The sequence below is a fragment of the Oreochromis niloticus genome, linkage group LG11, assembly GCF_001858045.2.
Source record: "Oreochromis niloticus isolate F11D_XX linkage group LG11, O_niloticus_UMD_NMBU, whole genome shotgun sequence".
Taxonomy (NCBI): domain Eukaryota; kingdom Metazoa; phylum Chordata; class Actinopteri; order Cichliformes; family Cichlidae; genus Oreochromis; species Oreochromis niloticus.
The window spans coordinates 6,436,404-6,450,738 of record NC_031976.2 but is presented as its reverse complement, the minus strand read 5'-3'; the positions used below and the strand labels follow the sequence as shown (position 1 = coordinate 6,450,738).

At 39.6% G+C, this 14,335-nt stretch overlaps 1 protein-coding gene across 1 annotated transcript; it reads left to right on the top strand.

Moving 5' to 3' along the window:
- Positions 1-461: 461 nt before the first annotated feature.
- LOC100694834 (lysosomal-associated transmembrane protein 4B) lies at positions 462-13,525 on the top strand. The gene is made up of 7 exons (XM_003459378.5): positions 462-756; positions 1,607-1,718; positions 3,834-3,907; positions 4,054-4,176; positions 4,276-4,374; positions 8,148-8,243; positions 12,348-13,525. The coding sequence occupies exons 1-7, from the start codon at positions 634-636 to the stop codon at positions 12,426-12,428; spliced, it is 708 nt and encodes a 235-aa protein (XP_003459426.2). The 5' UTR covers positions 462-633; the 3' UTR covers positions 12,429-13,525.
- Positions 13,526-14,335: the final 810 nt, after the last annotated feature.

Genomic DNA, 14,335 nt, shown 5'->3' with positions numbered 1-14,335 from the left:
AAGAGGAAAAAAGTTTTAAATGACTGATTTCACAAGCACACGTTAGCCTGCCATTTGATGACTTTGACAATTTGAATTGGGTCTGCTTGATCTGATTACTCATCAAACTAATCTTATATACTGGAACTATTTATTTGCTCCTTATGTCATCGCTATCATTACAAAATGTACATCAAATCACATCCATCTTAAAATACGGGACACACAAAAAGACTAATTTTCTTTAGTGGGCGGAACAGAGTTTTAGTCTTCCTTTAAAATAATTTAAATGTCTCACACTGGCTTAACACAGTGAAGAACAATGAACTGAAATTGCTGAATCGGTAGATTGAGGAAAATAAACTGGTGACGCGTTTGCTAAATACATTAGTATATGCTATATTGGTGTATTAAAGCGATAAATATTCACCTTAAAGAGCACAGTGAGACCGCTGGTGTTTAATTTTGAAAAAACGGAAGTCGTGATTTTAACCGTGACGCGGGCTTGTCGCCTTCTGGTCCGCTAAGCTGCTCACCGTGATAAGTACCGGACGGGTCAGGGGCAGTCAGAGCCTGTTCGTCAACTCTTGCTCGGTGAGGACGTCGATAGGACAGCGGGGACTCTTCCTTCACACACACCGACACCGTTTGTAAATGCCTGCAGACACACAAAAGATGATGATGACGGCCTCTCCGTGGGACCGCTGGTACTCCACGCGCTGCTGCCTGTGTTGCCATGTCCGCACGGGAACCATCATCCTGGGGGTCTGGTACATGGTGAGCATCGCCTAACTCTGTCACTCACTGCAAGAAACAGCAGAGCCAGAGACAACATGATATGAGCACAGGATTTAAGAGTATATAGTCTGTCATTTAAAATCATATCACGTCAGACTTTTTCTGTACTTGGCTTGTTGATATTTACATAGTTGGGATCAAAATATAAAAATGACATTGTTTTAAGTTAATTTATCCAAACTGTTTTGTAAATACAGGATTATTGATAACACTTAATTTAAGAAATTACTTATAGTATAGACACTTTAATCAAGTATCCTAAAACTGATGAATGAAACAATTCAGTGTTTTCTGTGTTGTGGCACTAAGCTTTTGTGGAGCATGTCTGTGAATTAATGCTGGTGTAGTTGAATATATCAGACTGACTAAACCGAACACCACATGTGGAAAAAGCTTCTTTCTGCTCCCTATGAATAAATCAGCAGTGGGCCTCTTCAGGTAGCAGGTTTTGTTGTCAGGCTGCCAATTGGCTGTGGAGAATTTTCCATTACACTCACCTGATCAATGGTGATGTATGAGTCATCTGAATAATGAGAGGTGCGGGCCAGAGCAAAACAAAGACTTATTTAGAGCTTCTACTGTAGGTACTTCATTTAACATAGCTGCAGTGTCTCCACGCCAAGACTTAAGAATTTAAGGATGGTGATTGGCTGCAGTCTGTGATGATTAAAAGTTAGGTAATGTAAAGAGCACTAACAGACACTGCTCTGCAGATTATTAATTATGTGTGGTATGTCAGGTGACAGATGAAGAGGTTTACATGCCGTTTCTGGTGCGCCATCTGTGCATACTGTTGCCTTCATCTGTCCATATGTTCTCTGTCCCTAAGCTCATCAATGCTGTGGTATTACTCATCCTGCTCACTGCGCTCAGCGATCCTGAGCAGTACCACTTGACCAGTGCCGAGCTGGCTAATGACCTGGATGTCATGGATGATGCCAGTAAGTAGCATTTTGCAGTAAATGTACCATAAGTGGTCTCTAAGAGCTATAAAGGAGATTATTGTTATGAATTTTTGCATTCATGTATCTTTTTGTATATGAGGGTTAAACCTTGCTGGAGATTTCTAGAAAACCCACTGGGCTCTGTGGTGTTTCTCTTCCACCCAAATCTAAATCTAGAGATGACTGATGGATGACTTAAACTCTTGCGTTAGGTAGATTTGTCATCTAACTAATGGAATAATTTATTGTGTTATTAAAATGACGTCACCTCACACATTGTCTGAAGTGACTGTCTTCACTTCTGTATAAGTAAAAACACCCAAAGCCACAGCCTCGCAAAATCCAATGTCCATCTGTGCAGAGCATTTGAAAAGCCTTCTTAACACACCAGGTGCATGCTGGAACAGTCTGACCAGGGGTGACTCACAGCACATGGTGCTGGTACTCTCTGATTGGGAACGACTATTGTCCCAGTTCCAGAGGATGAGGGTTGTCCTGTGACCCATTAGCACATGCTGGACCAGCCGGTGCCGCTGCTGTTTTACAATTACATGGATAGAATGTTCAGATTTCTGAGGTTTATAAGTATCAGTTCACTCAGTAACATGTCTATTTGTTTATCTTTTCTTAGTAAAATAATTCTACCCTGAGAAGAAAAACATCATTATCCTTAGGGCTTTGACTTGAAAGTCTAACTGAAAGAGCACCAAGTCTAATTCAATTCATGAGGTAAAGCAGGGGGGTGGGCTTCATTGAGCAATGAACAGTGTTTTACAGTTCTAATTATAAAATAATTTAGCTCATTTTCAGTGATGAAGGAATAAATTGTTTAATTTCCCAACAATGTTTTGTGCCAAGCTAGATGAGAAGAAAGCTACTAGTTCCATTTGTTTATTTTCAGCGTGTAACTGGAGTTGAAGGGGAATTACCTGAGCTAATTAGCTTATCATGAACACGCTGAAGCTAACAACTAGCTTGTCACATTTTAATGTTTTTTTATGCCAAATTAAACATGAGTTATATGATATAAATATTGAGCTTTGGTGTTAGATTTTAAGCTCAAATTTTCTGGTTAGCTATAATCTACCAAACAGAATCAGTGCTTAGGTATATTTATAAATGTTTGGGGAAGAAAGACAAGCTTATTAGTTTTTCTGCTAGCTAACCTTTGTTTAGCCACATTTTTATGTTTTGTAGTAGCACTTTAGATAAGATACAACATGCTAATGGCTGAGCTTTATACGTGTTGCTATATCGATTTGGGGCACAGTTTCCCTGCTTCCAGTCTTTATACAACAAAATGTCATTATTTCCTGAAATTACTCTTAATAACAAATATAATAGCTTGTGTAAAATGTATAATAGCTTAAGCATTCACCACCAAATAGCAAGAAGGGAAGGTTAGCAACAAGCCTGTGAACATAATGGAGAATTTAGCTGTTGCCAGATATTTTACTCCTTAGCTGGTAAAATAAAACAAAAATGGGTGATCATCACCGGGTGGCCACAATTGTTTCTGCTGCCCCAAATGGCAGAAAATCATGGCACATTTAAAAGCTTTTTTATACTGGTATTTTGCCATTTACCTGAATTAGATTCTGGGAATAAAGTGTCACACTTCTGAGTTGTTTTTTTTCTTTTTTTAAACCACAGATGTGATTCATCCTGTGACTCAGAGCTGTGAAACACTGATTGTCAGGTCATTATTAAAAGAATATGGAAAATAATGGGTCAGGCAGGAAAGAAAAGTGGCGTTTCACTGAAGTGACTATTATTTCCCCGTAGTGCCACTTTTATTTTAAGGTTGCTCGGCCCTGCGCTTATGTAACAGAATGATTAGTTCTGTTCTGTTGAGTTGATTTCAGGTCATGCTGACATGATGTGTATCCCAGAGCAGAGTTTAAATCCTTTTTTAGTTGACAGATGCAGTATGCCATTGTTTTCTTCTGCTCTCCATTTGTGGTCCCTCGATGACACGATGTTCTAAACATTTTCATAAATGTAATTCAGGATTGATTGCGCCACAGCCAATGTGACTTCAGCCTGACTTAAATAGAAAGCAAAGATCTGTATATTTTTTTTGAATTTATACCTTTTCTCCTATTGCTTCAGACATGTGCATCGCCTCAGCGATCTCTCTGCTGATGATACTTATCTGTGGGATGGCAACATATGGTGCCTACAAGGTAAAAAAAAAAGTATTTTACTGTCATAATTGTATTTCACGTGTTGCTGGTTCCCCACTTCGCCTGCTGTTTCCCCGTTGATTCTCTGCTCTTGGATAAATAAGTAATTCTGTCCCAAATATCTAACGTTAAGGTCTTTGTTTCAGTTACGTCCTGCCTGGATCATCCCTTTTTTCTGCTACCAAATATTTGACTTTGCCCTCAACACCTTGGTGGCTGTCAGCATCGTAGTTTACCCAAACACCATTCAGGATTACCTGCAGCAACTGGTGAGAAACATCTGATATATGTATATATTTATTTTACTTATCATTTATAATTTGACATGAAATGAAAACATCACTGCTGTCTTTCTGATTCCTCCTCAGCCTGAGAACTTTCCCTACAAAGAGGAAGTCGCTGCTCTCAGTAACGTGTGCTTGGTCGCCATCGTGCTGCTCTTCATCGGCTGTATTCTCAGCTTTAAGGTAAAGTTTTCTGCGCCCAGTTTACATATTTGTCTCATATGCTTAGCAGCACTTAGAAATGTTTCCTGGTCTGCTGACAATATTATGCAACCTTGTTACACAGGCTGTTGCCTTTTTACGTAACCCTCTGTTCACATGTGGCTCTGTGATGTGACTGAAGTGAGGTGGAAATTGATTAGCTTTCACTGGTTCTAGGTAAAGTAAAGCCCAGGAATGAATCTTGAAAGCGTGCTGTGGATAAAGCCGAGATGCTGTGTAAAAAGTCAAAATGCGATGATTTGCAAACGTTCAAAACAACATATCAAATGTTGACACAGAGACATTTTATATTGTTTTGACTGTGCTCGTTTTCAGTGTCTGGACACCTTTTTGTTTTACACCACTCTGTAAGTGTTTCCCACTCCGCCTTGTTGTAGGATTTGAGATGCTCAACAGTTTGGAGCATCCTTTGTTGTATTTTGTGCCAAACGTGAGTGATGTGTCTGGACTCTCAGCAGGCCAATATGGCACCCTAACTCTGGACTCTTATTGTTCCAAAATCTGTGTTTTTCATCCAGTATTAATGATGCCCTCACATACTATGTGCACCAATGGACCTCCATTCTATTGCATATGCTAGCTTTTGAACTTTATTATAATAAGCTAGCTGTTCTCTTCCCTCTGAAGGAGGATTTAGACATTTAGAAAGCTCCAAAAAGAATTTTAGCTTCTGGTTCATCAGACCACAGTCTCAGTCCAGCCTGACTGAGATAGGGCCCAAAAATGGGATCCCGTCAGGACTCAGGCACTGATGGCAAAAAACTGTAATCAGGCAGATTTTCCAGATTCTCTTTTAAGGATATTATTTTGAATTTGCTCATGCAGTCCTGCCCCTGTCTCAAATGTTTAGAAAAATATTGCTGGTTCATTTTATACATGATCCCAACAGTTGTTGGAAATAGGACTGTATTTTTCACAGCAGACATATTTGATTTATCACAGCAGGAAACGTGGAGAGCACAATACCAGAACCCCAAAGCAGCTACACTGAATTCAGACACCATTTCTTTAATTATTTATATGTCAAAGTGAGAAGGAAGAAGTGTAGTACTATACTTGTAATATAAGGTTTACTCTGAGCTTTCCTACTGAAAGATTTAAAGTCAGAGTCGGGTGTAGGAGTGTGTGATCTAGTCTCAAAATTATATCACAACTTTTCAAGGAAATTTGCAATGATGATATTTATGACAACACAGGAAGAAAGGCCGAACAACATGGTTACTGCGGCGAAAAAAACATAAGGAGGCAGGAGGCATGTTCAATTTTTCTTTTCCATTCAGCTATGGTTATTTATGACAGAGTATGCAATGTAAAGTATGAATTTATTCCCACAAGGTGCCAGCAGCAACAGTAGTGACACAGCATAACTCATACATACAGTGCTGTGTAAAGATATTTGTCCCCTTACTGATTTCTTAATTTTTTGCATATTTGTCACATTCAAACAAATTTGAATGTTAGACGAAGATAACCTGAGTAAACACAAAATGCAGTTTTTCATTCATGATTTCATTTATTAAGGGGAAAGACCTCTCCAACCCTACCCGGTCCTGCAGGAAAAAGTAATTCTCCCCTTGTTAAATCAGTTTTTTGGAAAGGAGTTCACTTTCACTAGCTGCACCCAGGCCTGATTACTACCATAGCCGATAAATCAAGATCAAATCAAGTTTTGGCCTCTAGTGGTGCAACAAGTTTGTCTTTTCAACCTGGAGCAGGAAGAGTTTTCTTGAATGTTTTGCAGAGTTTGTTGAAGGTTGCTGAAGTAGCTCACTTTTTACTAAATCATCATTGGCTGACATACAGCTCTCGCTCCAGAAGGTTCTGGGCTTGTCGTGTTATTGTGCCCGCTAAGGAACATAAATTCTTTGCTTTGCACTCTCATTGATTCTGCAATATTTTTTTATCATGTAAAAATGTATTATTGACCAGCCCTAGTGACGAGTGACTTCTTTTTCTTTTATTTATTTTTTTTCAGCCACACTAGTAAAGTGGCTCGTGGAGGGTCAGTGTGTTCTGGTACTCAATTACTGAACACTGTTTAGTAAAATTAAGCAAACATTTATGGTTCCAAGGCAACCAATCACTTCATCTAAGTTGGCCTGTGCCATGCACACTAAGTGTGTTTGCAGTAGTAAACTCCTTATTTATCCAAGTGTGTCCCAGGGAGCTCCAGAATAAACCTCTTAATGGTCACTTGGGCAGTGTGGCAGTTGGAAATGTGCACAACACAAGCAGGCACTTGGCCACTTGCAAAGTGTGGGCACACCCGTTAAATCCTGTGGAGTTGAGCTGTTAATGAACTCCGGATGGTGTCAGGTGAATCAGGTCAGGCCAATGTCCAAAGCTGACATTTCTCACTATAAGCACATAAGAGGGGCGAGCTTAGGTGAGCGTGCTGCCTGGGTAGAGCTTGCACGAGGTGTCACACAAGATGCTCATATGCTTACTGTGAATTCACTACACATTCACCAGCCTTATTCTTACATGGGTGCAGTTGGACATCGCACAGGCTGGTGAATTCACTACACATTCACCAGCCTTATTCTTACATGGGTGCAGTTGGACATCGCACAGGCTTTGTACTCGAGAACAGATTAAAGATAGTTTAATTTCTGGTCCAGATGCAGTTGACATCTGTGCTCTGACATAAACCTGTGTCAGGCAAAGGGCGCTTTGGCGTCAGTGCATTATTTAGCCTCATTTTAAAATAAGTTGCAAAGTACTTTAAAAAGCCATGACGACACAAGAAAAATCCTAAAAAGTAACTTGTTTGTATTATGTATCTAAAGGCAGGCCAGTAATCCTGTCAGATATTTGCTGTGATTCTGCTTAAAAGCAAAACATTTAGTCTTTAACAACAAAAGGCTAAGCCTGACATAAACTGAGATAAAATAAACTGTAACAGTTAATAGAAGCTCATATGTTTCATACTATAATAGATCAGGGCCTTTTTAGATTGCAACCCCCATGTAATTACCCCAAATCCATCTTTTTAATCAGCACCACTGTCTGAATAATTTCTGATTCAAATAATTGGATTTGCACAATCAGCATCATTATCACACTGTCAGCATGGTTTTGCAGTGGACCATGAACTAAATTAAGCGATCTGCACCTTCCTGTGGAGGTTGTTTGAATAACAGAGCTGTCAGAGCATTTTGGCTGATACTTAATTGGTTCTTATGGTAAGAATGTTAGAGAGCCCAGCCTGGCTTGGGTTCCTGCTAGCGGATGGATGTAGCAGATGGTGTTGTGTTTGGCTGAGGCATTTCAGTAGCAAGCTGCCTGCTGAGAGCCAGATGATTTCTGGATGACAGAGAACAACAGGAACTTGGTACTATAAAGAGACGTCTAACCCTCAGACAGATTCTGCAAACACAATCTGAATTTAAAGAAGAGCGAGAGTTTATTTAGAATAACAACAATTTTACTCCAGCCTTACATTCTGGTAACGGTGATGCCATCTGTGTCAGTAGGTGTGCAGAAAACTTACTCTTACACCGCAGCTTCTCTGGGGACAAGATGACCCAGTTATATCTGGAACACCTTGGAAAATTAATTTGCATAGTAACAAGGAGAAGCTGCTTGACTTAAAGCTTTAATACAACCATCCATTGAGCCTTGCTACCAACGTGGCTGATAGCAATTTGGATTTGATTTGTTATTTACCATAACTGTATTATGTAGGCCATGTGTCTAACATGTGTTTTTGTTTTCTTTCTTCCTATTTTCAGGCATACCTGATAGCATGCGTGTGGAACTGCTACAGGTATGTGAGCGGACGGGGTAGTTCTGAAATCCTGCTGTACGTTACGACCAATGACACCACTGTAAGTACTGAGAACAGCGCCGACTTCTTTGTTTAAATGATAAGACTGGTGATGTCATGATATCATGTACGTTCAGGACTTTTCCATGCATATTGGTAGCATTTAGCATCAAGCCCACTTTTTCTGGTTGTATTTGTAACAGTTTGCTACAAATACAGTGGTCTGTTTGGCATTTGTTTGGGACTATTTTCAGCAGGAAATGAATATATACTTGGCACTCGAAGCGTTTTCACAGCAGCAGCAGCACACTTTCTGTGGGACTGAGCCAGAGTAAATGATTGTGTGTGCTAATTAAGGTCACGAAACACGTTATGTGTTTTTCTCAATGGGTTTTAGCCAACGCTGAACTTCTAGAGCACAGAAGAATGAAATAAATCAGACTAGCAGAAGAAAAAAGTATTTTTTAGCAGCACTTTATTTTGCTGTCAGACCACCTGTGCGAATGTTACTCACATTTTCCAGTGAGCTGCTACAAACGCCTGTGTGCAGAGCTCGCCGGACGTGTGGGGGTTCTCGCTTCAACACTAATAATGCACTCATTCCTCACGTGCAGTGTACAGCTGTCCAAATACTTGTAATTTAAAAGTCAGCAGTTATTAAAGTATGACAAATAAGAATAAACTTATACAAATATAAGTATAATATATTATACGCAGAGTCCATTAAACCCTCTTTCATGTCTAAATCATCATCTAGGGAACTAACATTAAACAGTTTCTGATCTTTGCTGTTTTTCTGCAAATTTCCAAAAAGCAGAAAAGCAGCTTCTGTGGAAAAACAGTTTCCTTATGCAATCCAGACTGCAGGTCACGTTTGGATCGTCTGCGTAGGTTTCCTCTGCTCAGGCCAGTCTAGCAGCCGTAAAGTCACTATGTTGATGGAACAAAGACCATTTAAAGCTGTGCTGTAGTAGCACACAGTTTTACAGAAGCTACAGTAGCATGGATGAATGGACAGACTTGGAAAGAAAGATGAGGATCCATGCTGGTGAAGTCATTAGATAGGCACAGTAAGCTCTTTCTGAGTGTTTTAGGGCCTCATGTTGGTGTCTTATTGACCGGACCTGGCTCTCAGTTCACTGTTACCCCACTGCCCACACAGCTAACTGCTTGACTCTGACAGAGGGGAGAAGACTAATGGAGCTATAGAAACACTAATGACCTGTTTTGACTATTGCAAAACGTTGTTTTCGGTCTGAACACATAAGGAGCTGCCAGTAACTGGCCCCATCAGGACTGATATTTGACCTGGCAATATATTGGGTTTCACAAGTATTTTGACAAAACCTGTGCTCCCAGTCTGCAACTTAAGACCCCTCAGGGCGTAACACTCCACACAATTTAAAACAGCACCTGATGGTCTGCGCGCTGTAGTTCCTCTCGCTCCTGATGTGTAAAACACGGGAGGCACCCGGGAGGCAACTTTCCAGCTCACTGACATCATCAGTGAGGAGTGCCAGAATATCAGCAGCCATTTATTTCCTAACATCAGCCTCACGTCTGCAGGGATGCTTTTTCAATTAGAGCTAGCCATATTTAATGGAAGCTCCCCCACATACCACAGCCGGGTTTGTGGCTTTTGGTTAGCAGCTTGCATGGTGTTACATCAATTATATGATGGTTAGGTCAAAGGTCCACTAATGCATTGCATGTGAACTGTATTCTTGGGCATACAGAAAAGTCATTGACACCCACACACACAGGTGCTTTATTGGAACAATAAGTAAATGCATCATAGAAGAAAGCATGCTTAATTTCTCTTCATGGAGTCGGTGTGGGTGATGACTCTTGGTTGGCCCCACTTCCCACGGATCATGGTGTCTTTCAGGCATGGCACACATGCAGTTCATGATGGTGGTTACTGGGATTACAGTAACAGACTGGGGATTTATTAGCTGGAATGGAATAGCCACTGTTAGATTTGATCCGCTGTGTATCCATAGATGCTTTCTAATACATACACAATGTAGCAGAAGATTTACTATACCCCAATATTGTCGTTGTGATTCCTGTGCTGCTTGCTTCCGGTTGTAATCCTGACTTCTGTGTTTCCCTCTCTGTCAGTTTGCTTCCTATTTTATTATTTTGGGCTTAGCATCCTTATATTCCTTTCTCTTTATTTTAGTACCCTCCCTTTCTACAGCTCACAGTTGTCTCAGTTGAATCCACCTGTACCTTCTTATTCCTTTCCCTTAAATTATATATGGTGTGTTTTGTTTCCACTGAATTACTGTGTTTTCACTGACTCTCGTGCTGGCTCACCTGCAGTCGGTCAGTTCTTTTTTTATTTATAATCTAATGCACCAGATGTGACCAGATGCAATGCACTGTTCTTTTTATTTAGGATGTTGTTGTATATTTCTGCCTCCTCTGTGTGGTGCTTTTTTTTTCTCCAAGACTTTTGTTTGAAGTTTTTTTTACCACTCTGTCAGTCTCAGCTGGGTGTGTGCAGTTTGGTCCTCAGTAAACTTCACAACAGCTGTGACAAATATGCCAAATACATAGTGCACAGTGCATTGCATCTGGTCACATTTTGCAGTATGCAAGCCAGCAATATATATATATATATATATATATATATATATATATATATATATATATATATATATATATATATATATATATATATATATGTATATATATGTATATATATGTATGTATATATTTGTTGACATTCTGACATATGAACTTCTGGACAACAGATGATGTCACATGTGTCACAGCAGGGCACAGACACATGATTGAAGTTGTTTAGTAACCTTAAAGTTCATGATATGCATACCACATGCTAGAGTATGTACTTTAAAGGGATTTCAGTATGTGCTGAAAGTAAGAAGAACAGTGTCATCTATCCAGTTGCTTTATAATGTAAAATCAAACTCTTTAAAATGATCTTATATATGCAAGTACAGACCTAAAGGAAGTTATTGATTACTTAACATCCCACATATTTATTTCACCATCATTAAAGTTTATTGTCACAAAGGCAAGACTATACCCTCGTGACTCATTGTTGAATACTTAATAAAACATGCAGGTCAAACACATAGTGTTGTTGAGGAAGCCCACATTTCTGTTGTCAGGAGGAAAACCAGAATGAGTGCTGAAATGCTGAAAGAGATCTTTCAGATCCAGGAAAACATTATACAGCCTTCAAATACATCAGTTTGTTTTTTTTAAGTTCCTTCATGGTGGGACCTCAATTCTGGCTCTGTCATATCACATAACGGGACACGGCATTGAGCGGAGACATCAGTCCAATTAAGACTGTGCCTTCTGTGATGCATATAGACAACCATTAGCCAAATTTAGTTTGGAGCTCCCCACTTACCCTACTTTTACTTTTGGTGTATGGGATGAATAATAGAAGATGAACAAGTAGATCTGTCCTCTTTAGTTATCTGTATACAGCTCAAAACTAAATCTGGCTGCTGACAGATGCTTTTGTTTTTCACGTGGCACACTTTTAGGACACTCGCTTCATGTACTACATTTCCTTCCTGATATAATAGTAATAGTAATAGTAATAGTATTGCAATAGTAGATTTTTTTTTAAATTTACATAAAATAAGGGGAAAAAAAGACTTGCAAAAAATTCAAAAATGAGCATGGAAAGCTTGATGGCTACTACATGTTAGCACAGCTGCTGTAAGCATGGTAGTATATAGGTCAAAGCAGCACTGTGCTGAAGTACAGCCTGCTGCTTGCATGCCTTTTTTTTCTTATTTATGACATTTATTTTAATATTTTGTCTAAGAAGGCTTCCAATCAACCGCTCCAACTGCTTATGTAATGTAGAACAAATAAGGCTGGTCATCTTGCCATACTTGTGTTTTACATGTTATATAATCATATTTAACTGCAATCCTGCAGTTTAGCCTATTTTATTGGGGAATCAGACTGATTTCTGTGCAAGCTGTTCTTTCTGGGCTTACAAATATTTCACTTAATCCCCCCAAAATTGTTAATATTTAATTTTTTTCTGTTTGAAGTTACATCAAAAGTGATGTAATATTATGCAACTTTAAAAAAACATGTTCATATTGATCAGACTGATTTTCATGGTATTTATTGTGAGTCATGTTCTCATTTCTTTATCTTCCAGGTGCTGTTACCTCCTTATGATGACAGTGTCAGTGTCCCTCCCAAGCAGGCTCCTCCACCTTACACTACTGTTACAGCATGAAAACATTCCCGGGATCCTGCTGACTGCTGTTGATAAAAGATCAGCAGAATTGATGCACCACACTGCCTCTCCAGTGTACAGTATATTTCTGGATATATTGTAGCTACACACACATTACCGTTCTCTTAATGCATTTAGACGCATGTGTACAAAAACACCTTGGACAGATATACAGACACACACCACCGTGACCTCTCGTCCCTTCCTGTTATTTACTTATTCTTATGTATTTCTCTCCTGTAGCTCTCTGTGTATCTCTGTCTCTTAGTATTCATCCAGAAACGATGTGCACTTTTATGCATTTGAAGCGAAACAAGACAAAAGCACTAGAAAGTTCGATAGATGATATATATTTTTATTAATTCTATTTATGCTCTCTGTGTCTGTAATTGTATTCTGTGGGTCCTACCTTTTCAAAACATATTTAACTTGTGCAGAAATGCAAAAACCCCCAAACAAAAACAAACGTGTTTCCTGTTTGTCTTGTCTGAGCTCGTGATCAGGGTTGGATTGCCTTCATTCATAGCTTTCTCTCTCATGAGGTGCACTTCATGGAGCCACGTGTGAAGTGTCACCTTGACGGGAAGTTTCCCAAAGAAATGCACCTGCCTGTGTTCTGACATGATCAAGGAGCAACCTAGTGTATATCAAACATATCAGCTTATTCTACCACAGACATAATCACGGTCTCGTGTTCTAGAAATCAGGAGTGTTGATTTGTGCTGACTGATATTCATAACTTTTTAATGTAATTGTGTCTTTCTACTGATTGATGATAAATGTCTTGGATTGCTGTTTATCTAGAATCACTGATCTGGAATCAGTTTGCTATTTGAAGTCACTATAAGTTGGTTGCTGGACAGGGGACTCGGAACCCAATAAATATGGACTCTGGTTGTGTTTTTTCAATTAAGCCTAATGGGAGCTTTCTTGTCTGTGTAAACATTACACAAGTCTGTTCCACCAGATGGAGTTACTGGCAAGCCACTCGTCCCTGGACACAAAATGTCCTGCAAGGACTCAGATGTTAAACCTGCTGTATGGAAAACAAAGATGTGACATATATTTATCTATTAAAATCCAATTTCACTGATGAATGTTGTGTGTTTTATTTTGTCAAGCTTGTATATGAAGTTGAGCAGACATGTTTCAAGGGTCAAATGCAGCTCAGTGTGTGTGTGTGTTTGCAGGAATTATTTAAATTAATCTGGTTAGGGTTTTTTCTGCTATTAAGAGTTAAGATCTATCTTAAATGGAAGATGTGATGCTGAAAAATATATTTGGTCACTGAAGTGAGCAGTGACTGTGTATAGTCTAAGGAGCTTGGAAAGAAAAGCGTCTGGACTTCTTTAAGTTTCCTTGAAGACGTTTTACCTTTCATCCGAGAAGCTTCTTCAGTTCTAAGAGCAACTAGTGGAGAGTCCCAGATTTTAAGCCCTATGGGAGTGTCCCCAAGAGGGTCATGTGATTTATTGAGGTCAAATGGGCCTCAATATATCACATGATAGGGTGGGGCTAGGTTTCACAATGGGTTCACCCGAAACCTTGGCTGGTTGTGACACACACCCATTTTCCCACCTTGGCTCGTGTGATTAGGTAGAGGATCAATAGGGGGTCCATGACCCTCTTGGGGACACTCCCATAGGGCTTAAAACCTGGGACTCTCCTCCATTTGACCTTAGAACTGAAGAAGCTTCTTGGATGAGAGGTGAAACATCTTCAAGAAACTTAAAGAAGTCCAGACGCTTTTCTTTCCAAGCCCGTTAGACCACGGTTGACCCGGATGACTGAGAACCTTCACAGACATGTCTGTGTATAAATGTGTCTACTGTGTGGGAGAAGCAGGGACCCCCAGAGTGGAAGTGTGATGACTTTTACTTACCAGGTCTTTCCATAAACTGCTGCTG

Excerpts from the sequence above, each read along its gene's own strand:
- LOC100694834 (XM_003459378.5), top strand. The coding sequence starts at position 634 with ATGCCTGCAGACACACAAAAGATGATGATGACGGCCTCTCCGTGGGAC. Across the intron at positions 3,908-4,053 it reads CAACATATGGTGCCTACAAG|TTACGTCCTGCCTGGATCAT; the intron begins GTAAAAAAAAAA and ends TCTTTGTTTCAG. Across the intron at positions 4,177-4,275 it reads AGGATTACCTGCAGCAACTG|CCTGAGAACTTTCCCTACAA; the intron begins GTGAGAAACATC and ends ATTCCTCCTCAG.